Below are 15,866 nucleotides of genomic sequence, written 5' to 3'. Positions count from 1 at the left end.
TACTAAAAGGCAGACTACAAGCGGGGAAAAAAGGATTGCAACAAGTGTTGGGGAGAGATACGCTGTCAGTGTGAAAACTTCACAAAAACAAGAAAAAATAACACCGTGGTAGGAAAATGTAACGTGAACGTCTTAAGAACAGAACCCACAGTCAGGGAACAGATAGACACAAGGCGGAACCTCACGCCAGTGCTGCTCATGGAGGTGGCTGGCACTCGCTGCAGCAGGCCACGGGCGCTGTCTGGAAAGCAGCTGGGGGATGCATTTCAGGTCCTCACTGGACATCACCTACTTGGACGGGCCGCTCCTGCTCACAGGAACCTGTCCGAAGGAAACGACATCTAGCTGAGGACATCTGTGTGATGCCAGCCATCATGGTAATATTTGGTACAGGGAGAAATTGGGGCTATCTCAGATGTCCAGTGACGGGGGCTTTGTTACGAGAGCTACGCCTGCAGAACACCAGGGAACAGCGGCGGCGGGGGGGGGGCACAGGCCGTGAGCCCCTCACCCTAATGAAACATGTATTTCCTGAAGCAGGTTTCCATCTGTCCCTCTGTCCATCCATCCGGAGTGCCTCCTGAGGCCAGGTAGGGTCAGTGCTGGATGGGAGAGACCTGGAGAGAAAGAGACTTGGTTGGGGTGGGGTAGGCCTGGAGGATGAGCTGTTTTTGACTCGGTCCTGCTTGCATGGATTTGGTCAAGACCAGGGCTAGGGCTGGCAGGCTGGTCAGTTGCAAAGGGCACAGCAAGGACCCTGGTGCCCGAGAGGGCTCTCACTCATTTGGGCTTATTATTCCTTCACACTTCAGCCTGGGCAGCCCCATTCATCTGTGACACCTTACAGCTTCTGTGCAAGTAAGCAGAAGACAGGCCCCTATACCTCAGCCCTGCCTGGGCTACCAGGCAGCTCCAATCCCCAGACTGTCTCTATGGTCAGCATGGTCCACCTGGACCCAGCTTCCATTGCTTTGCTTTTGCGAGGGCTGGGTTTGCAGCAGGAGCTCCTCCTCCAGGGAGTTTCCCTGGACCCCTCCCCCCTCCCCTCCTCATTCTGGATGACCCTGCACAGCCGGGCAGGGCAGCCCTTAGCAGCCGCTCTTCTCATCCCTGTGCAGAGGCCCCAGTCCTCCCAGAAGCCCTGCTAAAGTGGACCCTGGACGTCCAAGGGACCCCAGATTCTAGGACAGGAGAGGGATTGGGATAAGGAAGGAGAGAAGAGAGGAAAGGAGGCCAAGCCAGAGGTCACTGGGGCAGGCTAGGGGTCCTCCTGGCCGAGGCTGATGTCAGAATGACCCACCTGGCTGGCCAGGGGAGGGTCCCTCTGAGGGGCCCACTGTAGCAGCCCCTCCAGGGCTGGACAATGCTCCTTCCCCAGGGAGTCCCTGGCAACTGAGGCAGGGGGTGTCCATGGCTGGCTAATGAGGTCACAGAGCTCTGAGGTGTCCCAGGGGAAGGGAGCCAGACACTTTGACAATGAATTTTGACCAGAAAGCTGTGAAATTCCTGGCGAATTTTTACATCAGTGGAGGCCAACCCTGGACCCATGGCTCCCTGAGGCAGAGGCCACTTGTGCCAGCCCGGTAACTTCTCAGGGAGCTGGGTGCGCTGGGGAGCAGTCCAGATGGGGTGGCCATTGGGCTGTGTGGACAGCGCTCCCTCCTCTCCCTTGTAGCCCCAAGGCTAGTGTGTTCTTGTGGGGCCCCCAGCCGGGGACCGCCTGGGAGATGTGGCCCCCAGGAGTGCAGGAGTTCCAGGCTGGCCTCAGTGTGCAAACGGGCCCCCTCCAACAACAGCACCCCCCTATCTGCACCCAGAACCTGAGGGAGCTGTGTGAGTAAGGGTCCTGGCTACCCCATACCTCAGTCTGGTTTGGGCAGGCGGGCAGGAGTGGGGGGCACTTGCTGAGTCCCCAGACCCAGAGCTTGCTTCCCGCCAGGGCTGGAACGACGCCCACCCATCGTGACCGATCTGCAGACCCCCGGCCCTGCCAAGTACCCGGCGCCGGATGCTTCAGTGCGCGAGTCCTCCCCACATCCCCACTTCAGCATCGGCCGCAGGCTCCCCACCCACGGTGCGTGCCCCCTCCCTGCGCCCCGCCGCCCGCCCCCTGCCCTGGGAGTGGGGCTCCGGCCACCAGCCTTCCCTCCTTCCCCAACCACGCCGTTGCTACTGCAGAGGGCGGAGGCCGCAGGGCGTGGCGGACCTTGTGGTTCCAAAGCGAGAATCCCTTCACGCAGAAAGCCGACTTTAACCAAGAGCGCAAGGTGGAGGGCCCGCCCGGCAAGTCCTGCGGGTGCGGGCTGGAGGAGGGGGCCGGGGAGGGGCGGGGCCTGTGAGGGCGGGCTGGAGGAAAGACCCGAGAGGGGCTGGGCTTGCGGGAGGCGGGCTGGAGGAGGGGCCCGGGGAGGGGCTGGTGTGGGGGTGGGCTAGAGAAAAGACCCGAGAGGGGCGGGACCTGCGGGAGGCGGGCTGGAGGAGGGGCCAGGAAGGGGCGGGGCCTATGGGGCGGGCTGGAGGAAAGACCCGCGAGGGGCGGGGCCTGCGGGAGGCGGGCTGGAGGAGGGGCCAGGGAGGGGCGGGGCCTGTGGGGGCGGGAGGGGCCTGCAGCAGCCTCTTTTCCCGTAGTGGCCATCGCCCGCGGACTATCGGCCCCTCAGCCGGCCTGCCTTCCCGGCCTTCAGCTTTGGGGCCCGCCGCCCCGCCTCCAAGACAGTTGAGCCCCCGGCCCGCCCGTGGCTGCCGCGGGCCGGGGGTGCGGGTTACCGTACCCAGCCCCAGCTTCAGGCCCCTCCGCAGGCCCCGGGGGGCGAGAAGCTCCCCAGCCCCAACACCTACAACATCTTTCCTGGGTGCCGCCTGCAGAGCCGCCGCCCGCCCGCCTTCTCCATGAGCCGCTCACCTGCGTTCGCCTCCTGGGTCAGCTCCTGTAAGGAGACCTCTGAGAGAGCAGGCCAGGCGGGGGGCAGGGGTGGGGACTCAGCCTGTGGGGAGCTGGGAGCTATGCGGCAGCTGGCGCTGTAGCCTAGGTGGGGCTCACACCTTTTCCCTGCAGCCCGCAGTCCTGGCCCAGCTGCCTACTACGTGGAGGATTGCTATAACTCGCGTTTCCCCTCTGCGCCTGGAGTGGTGATCCAGGGTGTCCGAAGACCCAAGCGCCATGACACGGGACCCTTCTGCACCCTGTAGAGCGTCCTCGGCACAGCCGGCCACCGGTTATCCATGGAACCCTGGTCTCCCTGGGGGCCTTCCCAGTCCTTCCTGTGGAACTAAGGGCCTCCAACTCGGCCTTTTGACTCTCTGGGTGCCTCTTATCCACCTTCCTGGCCGGCCAACCCCTCTGTGAGCTGTGGACATTGAGGAGGGCCCAGCCTGAAGCCCACCTGCCCACCCCCTCCCATACAGAGATGCTGTTGGTTCTTCCCAACTCTGTTGTGTACCTGACTGGTGAGCTGTCCCATAGATGCGGCCTGCTGCGGCCTGCTGCAGACCTGTCACGTTTGGCTTTCCTTGGCCAGGGGTCTCCCTCTGCTTCCCCTTTGGTGCCCTCTTCTCTAGGGTGAGTGGGGTGGCAGCCTGGGACTTCCTGGCTGGGGACAGGATGGGAGGGAGCCCCGTGGGCAATACAGGACACCCCCACCTAGCTGTGCTACCCAGGGGACTGGTCAAGCTGCCAGTCTACCTGAGGGTCAGCTGCCATCTTGAGGTCTCCTCGAGGGCCAGTCTACTCCAGGGCCAGCCTGCCCAGTGACCAGGGAGGGCCCAGAGGACCAGTTGGTCAGGGCCTGGCCCCACTTCTTCAGCTCTTGCCCACAGACCCTATGGTCTTTGGCTTATGAACTTGCCCAGGGCTGTGCAGGCCATGCCACAACCAACAGACTTCCTGGGCCTCCTTCACTGTCCCTCCCCACCGCAGCAGCCTGCCTTTCTACCCAGGGGTTGTTGCCAAGATTGCCTCCCTCCAAGGGCCTCCTGCAGCTGGTGGTGGCACCTGTCACTGTACCAGCTCCTCCAGAGGTCCGTGGGCCTCCATGTCCTGGGCCAGAGCTTGACCCCTTCAAAAATGCACTGCAACAGCTGTGGCTATGGTATGGACATCATTCCATTCTGCAGGGAGACCAAAGCCCAGGGAGTCTAAGTGCAGTGCACCTGGGACGTCCTTTAGGGCTCAACCATTGGGGGGTTGAGCCCCAGCACCCCTGGGAATCAGAGCAGTGGCATGGCAGATGGCCATCCTTAGGTCCTGGGCTGACGAGCTCAGCCAGCAGGCAACAGAGACAGAGCTGTAGAAGCTCTGGCCTTGGGAGCTTGGCTCACGGGGAAGGGGGTGGAAAGCAGGAGCTCTGCTCACAGCTGCACCACTAGCAACCCCTAGAGCTCAAAGTCAGGAGTGGGACCAGCAGGAAGAATGGAGCAATGCCCTCCAGCTGGGGAGGGAGGGCTTCCTGGAGAAGGCAGTGGCAGAAGTGACTTTTAAAGATGAGCAAGAGTTTGCTAGGCTGTAGGAAGGGAATCTCTAGCAGGATAAACCTCGGAAGCAAAGGCACACAAAAAGGAAGAGGGTGTGGTGTTTGTTGTGGCCAAACTTGGGAGGATACAGGGCTGTTTGGATGGAAGGAGGTGAGCTGGTGAGATGAAAGGCTGCAGAGGGTGAATGTTGGGTCCAGGGGCTTGCACACTTAGCAGTGAGGAGCCCATGGAGGGTGCACACCAGGCAGTGCCCACTGACTTTGTATGAGCTTCTTGCACTGCACAGGACAGGGGACACCATGAAACCGGAACCTTGAATTCGCAGCATGTCAGGATGGACAAGTCAGCCCGAGGGCCTACCACCGCGGGTTAGCTTGGGGTTAGATGCTCATGGTGAGCAGAGTGAGGGTACCGGTCCTCGGTCACGATCCCACTTTGTCCCCCCGGTCTCTGCTAGGCTCCTCTGGAAGCACACTTATTTGACAGAGAGCACAAGCAGGGGGAGTGGCAGGCAGAGGGAGAGGGAGAAGCAGGCTCCCCACGGAGCAGGGAGCCCCACGCGGGGCTTGATCCCAGGACGCCCCCTGAGCGGAAGGTAGACGCCTAACCGACTGAGCCACCCAGGCGCCCCTGGAAGCACACTCAGAGTTCAGTCTTCGCAACGACCTTAGGCTGTGAGCTTCATTCCCGTCTCTGTTTGACAAGGAGGGAGTCCGGTTCCAGGGAGAGAGCAGGCCGTGCCCCAGGTGGGGCCCCGGGGCAGGCAGCAGCTAGGGCGGACTGCTGCTTTTCTTGAAGCAAAAATACTCTCAGCGTCAAAAGGCAGCTGGGAGGTCAGCCACGGGATTTCTCATGATTATTAAAAATAAAGTATACTTGGTCAAAATATCAGTTCCTAAATCCAGAAAGCAGGCCGACCCCGCCGGCAGCACTCTTCCCCCGTTCCCCCAGCCCCAGGTGCCCCGCAGCACCCCGCCGTGCCCCCAGAAGAACCTTATCCGGAGGATAAGGTCAAGCGCAGCGCACGCCACGGGGTGGGGTCGGAGCCCCGGGGGCGGGTCGCGGCTCAGCGGGGCCGGGTGCGCGTCCACAGCCCGCCGACGTCGGGGCACAGCTCGCGCTCGCGTCCGCTCGGCCGGGCCCCGCTCCCAGGAACCTCTGCGCGGCGGCGGCGTTTCCGGGGGACCGTTTGGCGGGCGGACCCCGCCTTGCAGGACGGAAGTGGGCGGCTGCGGTCCGGGCGGAGCGGCGCTGCGGGCGGGACCTGGCCGAGCTGGAGGGTGCCGGGGAGCGGAGCTCGGGCGGCCCCCGAGGCCCGAGCGAGCGGACTTCGGGGGGGCCTGCGGCGGCGCCGGGGGAGCGCGGCGGGGATGGGGCGTCGAGCCGGGCGGGGGCCGCGGCCTCGGCCATGTTCGCGGGGCTGCAGGACCTGGGCGTGGCCAATGGCGAGGACCTGAAGGAGACGCTGACCAACTGCACGGAGCCGCTCAAGGCCATCGAGCAGTTCCAGGTGGGGCCCGGTGGGGAGCGGGGGCACAGTTGTTCCTGCGGGCGGCTGCCTCTGTTCCCCGGATGGAGGGACCGGGTGCCCCGAGCCAGCGCCCCGCAGACGGACTCTGGCCGGGCCGTGGCCCGGGCTGCCGGGAGCATCCTTGCACCTGCCTCGTTGTGCACCGGGCACGCAGGGTGCCGGCCAGGCGTGGCTGCAATGGAGGTTTCTGTGGTCGCCCCCCGCGCAGGAAGCGAAACCGACCCCCGCGCACGGGGCCCTCTGTTTCCTCAGACAGAGAATGGCGTGCTGCTGCCCTCCCTGCAGTCCGCCTTGCCCTTCTTGGACCTGCACGGGACGCCGCGGCTGGAGTTCCACCAGTCGGTGTTCGACGAGCTCCGGGACAAGCTGCTGGAGCGCGTGTCGGCCATCGCCTCAGAGGGGAAGGCCGAGGAGAGGTAGGTGGGCCGGTGAGATGCGCAGCGCTTCTCTGAGCCGTGGAACTGAGCCCATGGCCACACGCCCCTGCTCCAAGAGGGGCGCCCGCCGGTGGACGGGTCCCCTGATCTGTCAGCTGCTGGGACCAGTAGGCAGCTGCCCCCAGAAAGTGCGACTTTGCAGGTACAAGAAACTGGAAGACCTCCTGGAAAAGAGCTTTTCTCTGGTGAAGATGCCGTCCCTGCAGCCCGTGGTGATGTGCGTCATGAAACATTTGCCCAAGGTAAGAACCCCAGGCCAGCGCGCTCAGGGTGCGCTCTGCACGGCGCCCTCAGTGGGGAGGCGAAGCGAACCCTGGCTCAGGCTGGCAGCTTCACACTGGGGAGGTTTCCTGAGCTGCCGGCCCAAACGAGGGCCACGTTCTCCAAGCCGGGCAGAGACCGAAGCTCCGCGTGTGGTTGGGTTGTGGGACCCGTGGCGGCTTGGCAAGAGCCGTTTGTATTCAGCGTGGCTGCCTGCATCTTCCGGCCCCGAGTCCTCTCACAGGTGCCCCTGCCGGTGGGGCTGGGCTTGCGGTGGTCTCTACTGGGGGACTGAGGCCTCCTGACCTATTTTGAGGGCGTGGCCTATGTGGTCGCGTAGGTTCCAGAGAAGAAGCTGAAGCTGGTGATGGCTGACAAGGAGCTGTACCGGGCCTGTGCCGTGGAGGTGAAGCGGCAGATCTGGCAGGACAACCAGGCCCTGTTCGGGGACGAAGTTTCCCCGCTGCTGAAGCAGTACATCCTGGAGAAGGAGAGTGCGCTTTTCAGCACAGAGCTCTCCGTCCTGCACAACTTCTTCAGTCCTTCCCCGAAGACGAGGCGCCAGGGCGAGGTGAGGCAGGGGGCGCCCTGACCACCCCCTTGCCCAGCACCGTGCATGCTTTAGTTCCTGGGAGGTGTGGGCTTGTATGTGTGGCCGGCCAGGGGGCTTTGTGATGCTGTGCCTAGTGCGGGTCTCTTTGCTGCTATGTGCTTGGCACTTGGTGACGTGGCAGCCTTTCCGGTGAAGTTCATCGTTTCTTCTGTTGGCTCTGGGAAATTGTTTTGTTTTTAAGATTTTATTTTTAAGTAATCTCTACAGTCAACGTGAGGCTCAAACTCAAAACCCCAAGATCAAGAGTCACACACTCTACTGACTGAGCCAGGCAGGCCCCCTTCTTCTGTTTCTTTTTTTTCTTTTTTTTTTAAAGATTATTATTATTTTTTTTTTATTAGAGCACAGAGAGAGAGAGAGCATGAGCAATGGAGAGAGGCAGAGGGAAAGGGAGAAGCAGGCTCCCCGCTGAGCAGGGGGCCCGATGTGGGGCTCTATCCTGGGACCCCGACCGAGATCATGACCTGAGCCTAAGGCAGACGCTTCACCGTCTGAGCCACCCAGGTGCCCCGCCTGTCTTCTGTTTCTCTGTCTGATTCGTTCGCTACTTTGACAAACGTTTCTTGAGTCCTGACTGCCTACCACAGGTGCCTGTACCCTTCACTGACCAGAGGTCAGGGTGTTTGCCTGGGGCACTCACAGTCTGTAGGGGGGCAGACACTACAGAGTAAACGTCACACGCTGGTCACCCAGAGCTCAAGGGGTGGCCGAGGGCTGCAGAGACACGAGGCCACAGAGCAAGGCGAGGCAGGGTTGGGGAGTGAGCACAGGCTCTGAAGGGGAGCAGGCTGACTGGGATGAGGAGGAGGCTGACGCGGCTGGAGCCGAGAGCAAGTGGGTGAGTAGATTGGGGGGTGAGCTCGGGAGGGCTGGAGGCCGCCATGGAGACTTTGGCTCTTCTCAGTGACTTGGGGGTCACTGAAGTCGCCTGAGCTGCTCCAGCATGATGGCTGAACAGAAGAGGGAGGTGATGGTGGCGAGCCACTGGACCCTGGTCGAGTGGTGCCAGGTGTTTTGTTGATTCTTAGCTTTCTTGCTGAGGGGTGTGTGCTGGCGTGAAGTGGGATCCGACGTAATGTTTTTCCCACAATCTGCCCAGTGGTTGCAGTACTACTTCCTGCCTGTGGTCTCTTGCCTCTTGTTCACATTTCTCCTGGGCTGTCAGTGTCCCCCCAGGGGGCCTGGGTCCTTCCTGCTGTGTGGCTGGCACCCATTGCAAGGGGAGAGGGTCTTGCCTATGGTCCTCAGGGTGTGGCTCAGCCACTGGGGCCACGGCTCTGTGCCCACCTGGCTTGCCTGCCAGCAGCTTGTCTCGCCACCTCTTGTTCGCTGGAAGGCCAGGCCTGGGCTGTGGTCAGGGCAGGCACGCGGCTGCTCTCGTCTGTACCAGAGGTGCCCGCCGGGTGGGGCTCCAGGTCTGCTGTGCGCTTCGGGGTCCCTGAAGCCTGCCGGAGAGTCCTTGCCAGGGCCCCTGACACCCCTGCTTGTCTCTGCACTCACTGTGCAGTGGCCGTTGGGGTGCTGTGACGTCTGTTACCCCAGGTTTTCCTGTGTGTTCTTCACAGCGTTAGAGCCAGAGGCTTAGCTCCTGTTCACGGTCAGCGAGCGGCGAGCAGCCCTCCCTCCCGTGGGCTGCGGTGGCGCACAGGAGCCTTCCGCGTGGGGTGTGGGTTGCAGAAGTGGGTGGTCCCTGCCAAGGAATGGGGACTGGTGCTGGATGTGGTTCGGGGTGGCCACAGGGCCTCGAGGTTTGGGACAATGCAGGGAGCCAGGAGGCCCAGGCTGGGCTTCCCTGGGCCCTGTGGCCAGTGTCCCTCACTTGGGCCTGAGTCTCCCTGTGCCAGCAGACTGGGCAGCTCTGAGGGGTCTGGGGTCACAGGTCGACGGCCTTTCAGAGAAGCTGATGTGGGCTTCAGCTCCTTAAACACCAGAACTGCCACCTCTTGCCGCAGAGCTAGCGTCTTGTGAGAGAGGAGACTGTCGGGTGTCAGGACAGGGGCTGTTGGTGACGCTGCCGCGCGGGGCCCCCCACAGGTGGTGCAGAAGCTGACGCAGATGGTGGGCAAGAACGTGAAGCTGTACGACATGGTGCTGCAGTTCCTGCGGACCCTCTTCCTGCGGACCCGCAACGTGCACTACTGTACCCTGCGGGCCGAGCTGCTCATGTCCCTGCACGAGCTGGACGTCGGGGACATCTGCTCTGTGGACCCCTGCCACAAGGTGGTGGCCTCACCGCCCCCCCCGTCCACGCCTGCCCCCCCAGCAGCCGCTGTGTGCCAGCCCCTGTGCCACTTCTGCCGACCAGGCTCAGGGGCGGGGGGCCTCTGCCGGGCACCTGAGTCAGAGCCAGCTGCCCTGCATCTCCCTGGTGTGCCTGCTCTGTGTCTTCCTCTGCTCCAGCTGGGACAGGCCCCGTGGCCGCTCCTGGATGCTTGCTCTGGCTGCATGTGGGATGTCCCGGGCCAGTGGCCCTCCTCTGCTCCAGAGTCCTTGGGGGCCGCTTGTGTACTGTGCTCCGGGGGGGAGGGGGGTTGTGTATCGTCCTTGTCCCCTGCATGGATGCTGTGCACCCTGACATAGTGTCACCTCCTGGGGGGGGCTGTAGTGCACAAAGGGGGCTGCCAGGGAGGCCCCTTGAGAACAGAGCACAAATACTGTCTCCTCCATGCACTGCTTGGCCTGCTGGGGACGTGGGACCTCGGGCCTGTCTGCCTTTGCACTGTACCGGGCCTGGACCGTGGGAGGCAGCGAGTCCTGCTGCTTACGTGAGGCTTGGGTACCGGCCGCGCCTCAGCAGTGAGCACGAGTGATGTCTAGAGGCCGTGGTCTCTGGTCGCGTCCTGACCGTGCTTCCTCCCTGCAGTTTACCTGGTGCCTGGACGCCTGCATTCGAGAGCGGTTTGTGGACAGCAAGAGGGCCCGGGAGCTGCAGGGGTTTCTGGACGGAGTGAAGAAGGGGCAGGAGCAAGTCCTGGGGTAAGGGTCAGCCTTGTGAGGTGCTCCCCGGCGCCGAGGGTCCTATCCGCAGGTTTCCGGACAAGCAGGCTGTGTCTGTAGTTTCTCCCCAGTGTGCTTTAGATGTGCCTGGTACTCATGCTCACGGCTGAGGGGCTCAGCTGCTGGGGCCTGGGCCTCAGAGTTTCGGGGGAGCCCTGGTCTAGGACTCTGCTGTCTGCAGTCATCAGGGCCTGCCTGCAACAGAGGGGTGGGTGGTCAGCCCCATCCCAGGAGCCCACTGTGCGGGTGGGATCTGGCTCCAGCCCCGCCTTCTCTCTGTGACTGTCTCTGGGATCCTGGATGTGCTTACAAAATCAGGGTCAGGTTTTTCAGAACCTAAATGGGAGCTTAGTTTTTTAAAAAACTTTTTTGACTCGTCAGTGTTTTGAGTAAGCTAAAGATAAGTTATGAACGGCAAAGTTGTTTTGGGAAGAAATCCAGAGGAGGTAGGCAGGCTTGCTCGGGGGCGGGGGGGGGCATCTCCCCAGGGCAGTGGCCAAGGCAGCCCAGCCTGCGCCCATGCCACGTTAGCGCGGTGTGCTCACCCTCACAGGGATCTGTCCATGATCCTGTGTGACCCCTTTGCCATCAACACACTGTCGCTGAGCACCGTCAGGCACCTGCAGGAGCTGGTCGGCCAGGAGACGCTGCCCAGGGTGAGTGCACTGGGCCGGCCGCACGCCGCCTTCTGGGTAGACGTGTGGGTATGGACTGCTGGTGGCCAGGTCCATGCTGGCCCTTGTGAGAGCACATACTCCTGATGGCTGGTGGGCGTGTGGAGCCTGTGGGCAAAGCTGGTGGTTCTGGCTGTGCCACTAGGACCCTGTGGCCATGAGTGATTTCGACCGGGGGGGAGGGGGGGGAGGGCCACGTGAGCATGTGCTGAGGCCTTCCCTTTCCCGCAGGACAGCCCTGATCTCCTGCTGCTGCTCAGGCTGCTGGCCTTAGGCCAGGGGGCGTGGGACATGATTGACAGCCAGGTCTTCAAGGAGCCCAAGATGGTAATGGGACTGGGGTGGGGTTGTGTCCGCAGCTTTCTCGATAGGGTCTGTGGGGCCGAGGAAGATCAGCAAGGTGGGGTCTCGGGAGGTGGGAAGGAGGGCCAGGCCTTTAGAGTGACGTCCAGGAAAGATCGACGTGAGGTGGGTGGGCGAGGGGTGGGGTACGGTGCAGGACAAGGGCGGGGCTGTGCGGGACCAGTTCTGGGTTTTCTCCTGGCCTAGGAGGTGGAGCTCATCACCAGGTTCCTGCCCATGCTCATGTCCTTCGTGGTGGACGACCATACCTTCAACGTGGATCAGAAGCTCCCAGCCGAGGAGAAAGCCCCAGTCACGTACCCAAACACGCTTCCAGAGAGTTTCACCAAGTATGGGCTCCAGGGGCATGGGTGGGGGAGCCTCACCCCCCGCCCGCCGGCTCCCCTCGGAAGGCTGTGCAGCGCGTGCGGCTCAGGGGTGGCCCGTCCTTGCTGGTGCAGGTTTCTGCAGGAGCAGCGCATGGCCTGTGAGGTGGGGCTGTACTACGTGCTGCACATCACCAAGCAGAGGAACAAGAACGCGCTCCTGCGCCTGCTGCCGGGGCTCGGTGAGTGTGCGCCCGGCCCCGCCTCCCAGGGGCTAGCTGGGCTCCCTGTCAGGCTTGGTCTTCTGGAAGTTGTCTTCGTACTGGAGCGAGTGGAGCCCGCCCTTTGCCGTGGTCACCGCTTGTGGAAGGATCCTTTCCACTCTGGTGCAAGAGCTGTCTTACTTTTATCCTACCTGGCGAGGCGGGGGGAGCCCCTCCAGTCCTGCGACCATGGAGAGAGCCCACCCCCGGCAGTGTCCGCTACTTGGGGCGGGGCCGGGTTGCTTCCTGGTAGGAAGAAGAGGGCGGGGCCTGAGTGGACCCCTTCCGGAGTCAGCTGCAGGCCGAGCCAGAGAGAAGGGTGTCTGGGGACACCTGGCCTTCCTCTGCCGGCCCCAGGCTCATCTGGGGTGTTGAGGCTGCTTCATAGAGATGCCGCACGTCCCTTGCCAAGCGCGTTTCTGGGTCACGGACAGGTCTGAGGTGGTGCGTTACGTTTCCCGTTCTGTTTGCGGGTCTGAATTTATATCCTGCCTCCATGTAAGTGAACAATATGGACTTACTTTCTTACCGCTCTGGAGGGGGAAGGGTGAAGTGAGTCTCCTGGGGCTACAGTCGAGGTGTGGGCGGGGCTGGCTCCTTCTGGAGGCTCCAGGGAGAATCGGCTCCTTGTCTCCAGTGCATAGAGGCCGCCCACACCCTGGCTCCTGGCTGCATCTTGCAGTTCACCCTCCTAGCTGCTCTCACCCTGCTGTCTCTCTGACTTGGGGCCCTGGGGTGATGTTGGGTCCATCCTGGGGCTTCTGCCGCGTGAGGTAGCATGTTCACCAGCTCCTAGGTAAGGACGGGGACACATCTTGGGGCCATCCTCCTCCTGGCCACAGAGGCTGGAACTTTTGAGTATGTTTCTGGTAACTTCCAGGAGTGCAGTTGCAAATAATTTGCATTTGTCCAATCATTTCTATTCATTTTAGTAGTTTTGTTTCTTTTTCTTGTCTAACGGTGTCGGCGAGACGCAGGGGTGTCCTGCCTGCATCAGGAGCACCCGCGTCTCCCGGCCAAGCGCTGCTGCCCAGGGGGCGGGGATGCAGGCCTTTTCTTGTGTTTAGGAAGAGTACGCTGGTTCCTCTCTGTCATTAGTGGGTGCTAGTAAGAATGGATGCCAATTTAAAAAGTCCTTTCTGTTTATTTTTTAGCTTTTTTTTTTTTTTAAAGATTTTATTTATTTGTCGGAGAGAGTGAGGGGGAAGCGGCAGGCAGAGAGAGAAGCAGGCTCCCTGCCGAGCAAGGAGCCCCATGCGGGATTCAATCCCAGGACCCCAGGACCATGACCGGAGCTGAAGGCAGACACTCTACCGAGTGCGCCACAGGCGTCCCTAATTTTTAGCTTTTTATTGTGGGGATTGTTGATGAAATCACAAGTAAAGAGCACAGCATGGCGAAGCCCGGCGCCTATCCGCTGCCTGCCTAGGGGCCCGCGGGGACGGTCTGGACATAAATCCAGACTCGCAGCGTAGGGGCCGTGAGGGACCTAGCAGGTGTCTCTACAAAAGACGGGTGCTGTCAGAAACCACGATGCGGCCATGGTCACATGTGGGGCCAGGTGCTGGCAGTGCCATGGTTCTCTAATTGCCTTGTGACATTCTTCTGTGGGTAGTTTGCTCAAATCAGGGTTAGAACAAGTGTCTCACTTCCAATGTTACCTCTCAGGTTTCGCACAGTCTGTGGGGTTCTGTGGGATTTTGGAACTTTGCGGACAGTGTCCCCTGTTGTGACTGTGGGCCTGCCCGTGTCCTTTCCGCTCCGATGTGCGGCGGGAGCACACCCCGTCTGCGTCTGATGGCTCTGCTGGCGTCGGCTGGCTCCCTCATCACAGAGCGCCCTGGCGGCGTTGCTCGAGTGTTACGGCCCTTGTGTCCGCGTGTGTGTCCCCCCGTGGCCTGCTGTCCTCCAGCTGGGGGGTCTGACCCTGTTGGCTGTGCGCACAGGCGTTCCTGTCTCTGCTTATCAGCGAGCTTTCTTGGTAGTCAATTTTGAAGTTTTGGAGTCCGTGGCTTTGAAGCATGAAGTCATTTTCTTTTGTTGTCTTTCTTCCGGAACCGTGCAGATAGCAGTCTGGTCAAACTCACGGGCTGTGCTGTGGCACTTGTCTGGGTTTCTTCTCTGGTTTCTGGTCTGTTCGGGGTTTGTCTTTCTCCTGGAGTCCTCTTAATACAGAGTCCCTTGGCCATGGGCCACGGCCACTGATGATGGGCTCTTGTGCCCTCTCCAGCCCAGTCCTTGCACTGTAGCCCTGCTTCACTCCCTAGGTCTGGGCCCCTGGCCGCCCGCCTGCCCTGTCCACCTCGCCTGTGCAGGCCCCTGATTCTGGCTTGCAGGAAAACCGGGCCCCCCGTCCTCAGGCGACCTTGCTGCTTCTGCGGCCTCCCCACTGCCCGCCGGTCCAGGGGCGGGGATGGCAGGGCAGGGCAGGCGGGGCTGACCCCTTCTGTGTTTGCAGTGGAGACCTTTGGTGACCTGGCGTTTGGTGACATCTTCCTGCACCTGCTCATGGGGAACCTGGCGCTGCTGGCCGACGAGTTCGCCCTGGAGGACTTCTGCAGGAGCCTCTTTGACGGCTTCCTCCTCACAGCCTCGCCCAGGTGCCCGCCTTCCGCCTGTGTCCGCGCTGCCCTGACTGGGGGGCCAGGGGCGGGGCGTGCGGCACAGCTGGGCAGGGAGGGGGCGGCTCTGTCACCGCAGTGCTGCTGGGCCTCTTCCAGGAAGGAGAGCGTGCAGCGACACGCGCTGCGGCTCCTCATCCACCTGCACCACCGGGTGGCGCCGTCCAAGCTGGAGGCCCTGCGCAAGGCCCTGGAGCCCACTGGCCAGGTGGGTGCCCCAGCCCTCGCCCGTGCCAGCCCGGTCCTGCCTTGTGTGCGTGTCCCCTGCATGGACGTGTCCTGAGTGACCTCGAAGTCTGCTCCGAGTAGCCCCGGGGCCTGCCCCAAAGCCACACACTTTCCCCACAGAGTGGAGAAGCGGTGAAGGAACTTTACTCTCAGCTCGGGGAGAAACTGGAGCAGCTGGAACACCGAAAGCCCAGCCCGGCCCAGGTCGCAGAGACTCCGGCCCTGGAGCTGCCCCTCCCCACTGTGTCCGCTCCGGCTGGGCTCTGAGGCTTCACTGGGGGCTGCTCGGGACCAGGCGGGGCCCCTGGTGGGTCTGTGGCCTCAGCTGGCCAGAAGGAGCTCCCCTGGACTTGGGAGTGCCAGGGACCCCGTCTCTCCTGAAGGCAGATTGGCTGCTCGTGAGGCTGGGCTGGGTGGCGCTGAGCACCCCCCACCCTCAGATGTCCTACACGTGGGGCACCCTTCTGCTATGCCTCAGCCCCACCCTGGCCTGGATCCTGGGACCTGGGTTCTTGCTCTTCGTAGGCCCCTGTCTGTTTCTTTGGAGGACAGCTCTGGGTCTGTTGTGCCCAGCTGGCCTCTTGAACTCACTCCCAGGCTGTGGAAAGCTTCCGGCTCATTCCTGCCTCATGGGTTTCCACTTCTGTAGGGGAGACAGATTGGCGGTAGTTGGGATTAGGAAAAAGCCACCTTTTTTCCATGGGGAGAGAGCAGGGGGACTCAGGCCTGAGGGGAAAGGTCGGGCCCAGCCCTGTTGGCCCAGATTGGCAAAATCATGTGGTTCGCTGGGTCCGATCACCCGCAGACCGAACCTGGCTTCTTCTGAGCAGCTCCTGAGTGTCTCACGGTGGACGGTCTGGCTGACCCGTGGCCCGACAGGCAGGGAATTGTTTTCCCCTGGCTAGCAGCAGCCAGTGTAGCAAACGTGGCTGAGGAATGGCTGCCTCAGTTTACCCTTGGAGTGGTGTGCTCCTTGCTCAGATGCACCGTCTTGGTCAAGTGAGAGCTGTTGCACACGGTGAGACTTTCACTTTTGTAAATAAAAGGTTTTTGGGTAAATCCAGTGGACGAGCTATTCATGGGCATGCTTGAGGGTTGAATGT

The 15,866-nt window shown here is 62.0% G+C and overlaps 2 protein-coding genes and 1 long non-coding RNA gene across 4 annotated transcripts; 2 read left to right on the top strand and 1 right to left on the bottom strand.

Annotated features, from left to right (window-relative positions):
- Positions 1-183: 183 nt before the first annotated feature.
- LOC148108531 (uncharacterized) lies at positions 184-2,309 on the bottom strand. The gene is made up of 3 exons (XR_015727248.1): positions 2,207-2,309; positions 512-617; positions 184-321 (listed from the first exon to the last, which is right to left on the bottom strand). It is a non-coding gene; the product is annotated as an uncharacterized LOC148108531 (long non-coding RNA).
- Positions 1,477-5,545, top strand: STPG3 (sperm-tail PG-rich repeat containing 3). Of its 2 annotated transcripts, none has more exons than XM_087869156.1 (6): positions 1,477-1,583; positions 1,676-1,833; positions 1,940-2,074; positions 2,179-2,267; positions 2,788-2,929; positions 3,056-5,545. In XM_087869156.1, the coding sequence occupies exons 1-6, from the start codon at positions 1,477-1,479 to the stop codon at positions 3,187-3,189; spliced, it is 765 nt and encodes a 254-aa protein (XP_087725282.1). In that variant the 3' UTR covers positions 3,190-5,545. The 2 variants fall into 2 exon arrangements, with proteins under 2 accessions (XP_087725282.1, XP_045659672.1); XM_045803716.2 differs by having other exon boundaries at positions 2,629-2,929; positions 3,056-5,543.
- Positions 5,546-5,707: 162 nt separating this feature from the next.
- Positions 5,708-15,822, top strand: NELFB (negative elongation factor complex member B). Its single transcript, XM_045803672.2, has 13 exons — positions 5,708-5,980; positions 6,254-6,417; positions 6,581-6,680; positions 7,040-7,270; positions 9,347-9,532; positions 10,176-10,288; positions 10,863-10,965; positions 11,215-11,310; positions 11,533-11,675; positions 11,787-11,893; positions 14,373-14,514; positions 14,635-14,743; positions 14,884-15,822. Exons 1-13 carry the CDS (start codon positions 5,879-5,881, stop codon positions 15,028-15,030), a joined length of 1,743 nt encoding a protein of 580 aa, XP_045659628.2. The 5' UTR covers positions 5,708-5,878; the 3' UTR covers positions 15,031-15,822.
- Positions 15,823-15,866: the final 44 nt, after the last annotated feature.

The sequence above is a fragment of the Ursus americanus genome, chromosome 18, assembly GCF_024610735.1.
Source record: "Ursus americanus isolate L20-20 chromosome 18, mUrsAme1.1.p, whole genome shotgun sequence".
In the NCBI taxonomy this organism is placed as follows: Eukaryota; Metazoa; Chordata; class Mammalia; order Carnivora; family Ursidae; genus Ursus; species Ursus americanus.
Note: the sequence above shows the minus strand (reverse complement) of the source record. Positions and strands in the feature narration are given on the sequence as shown.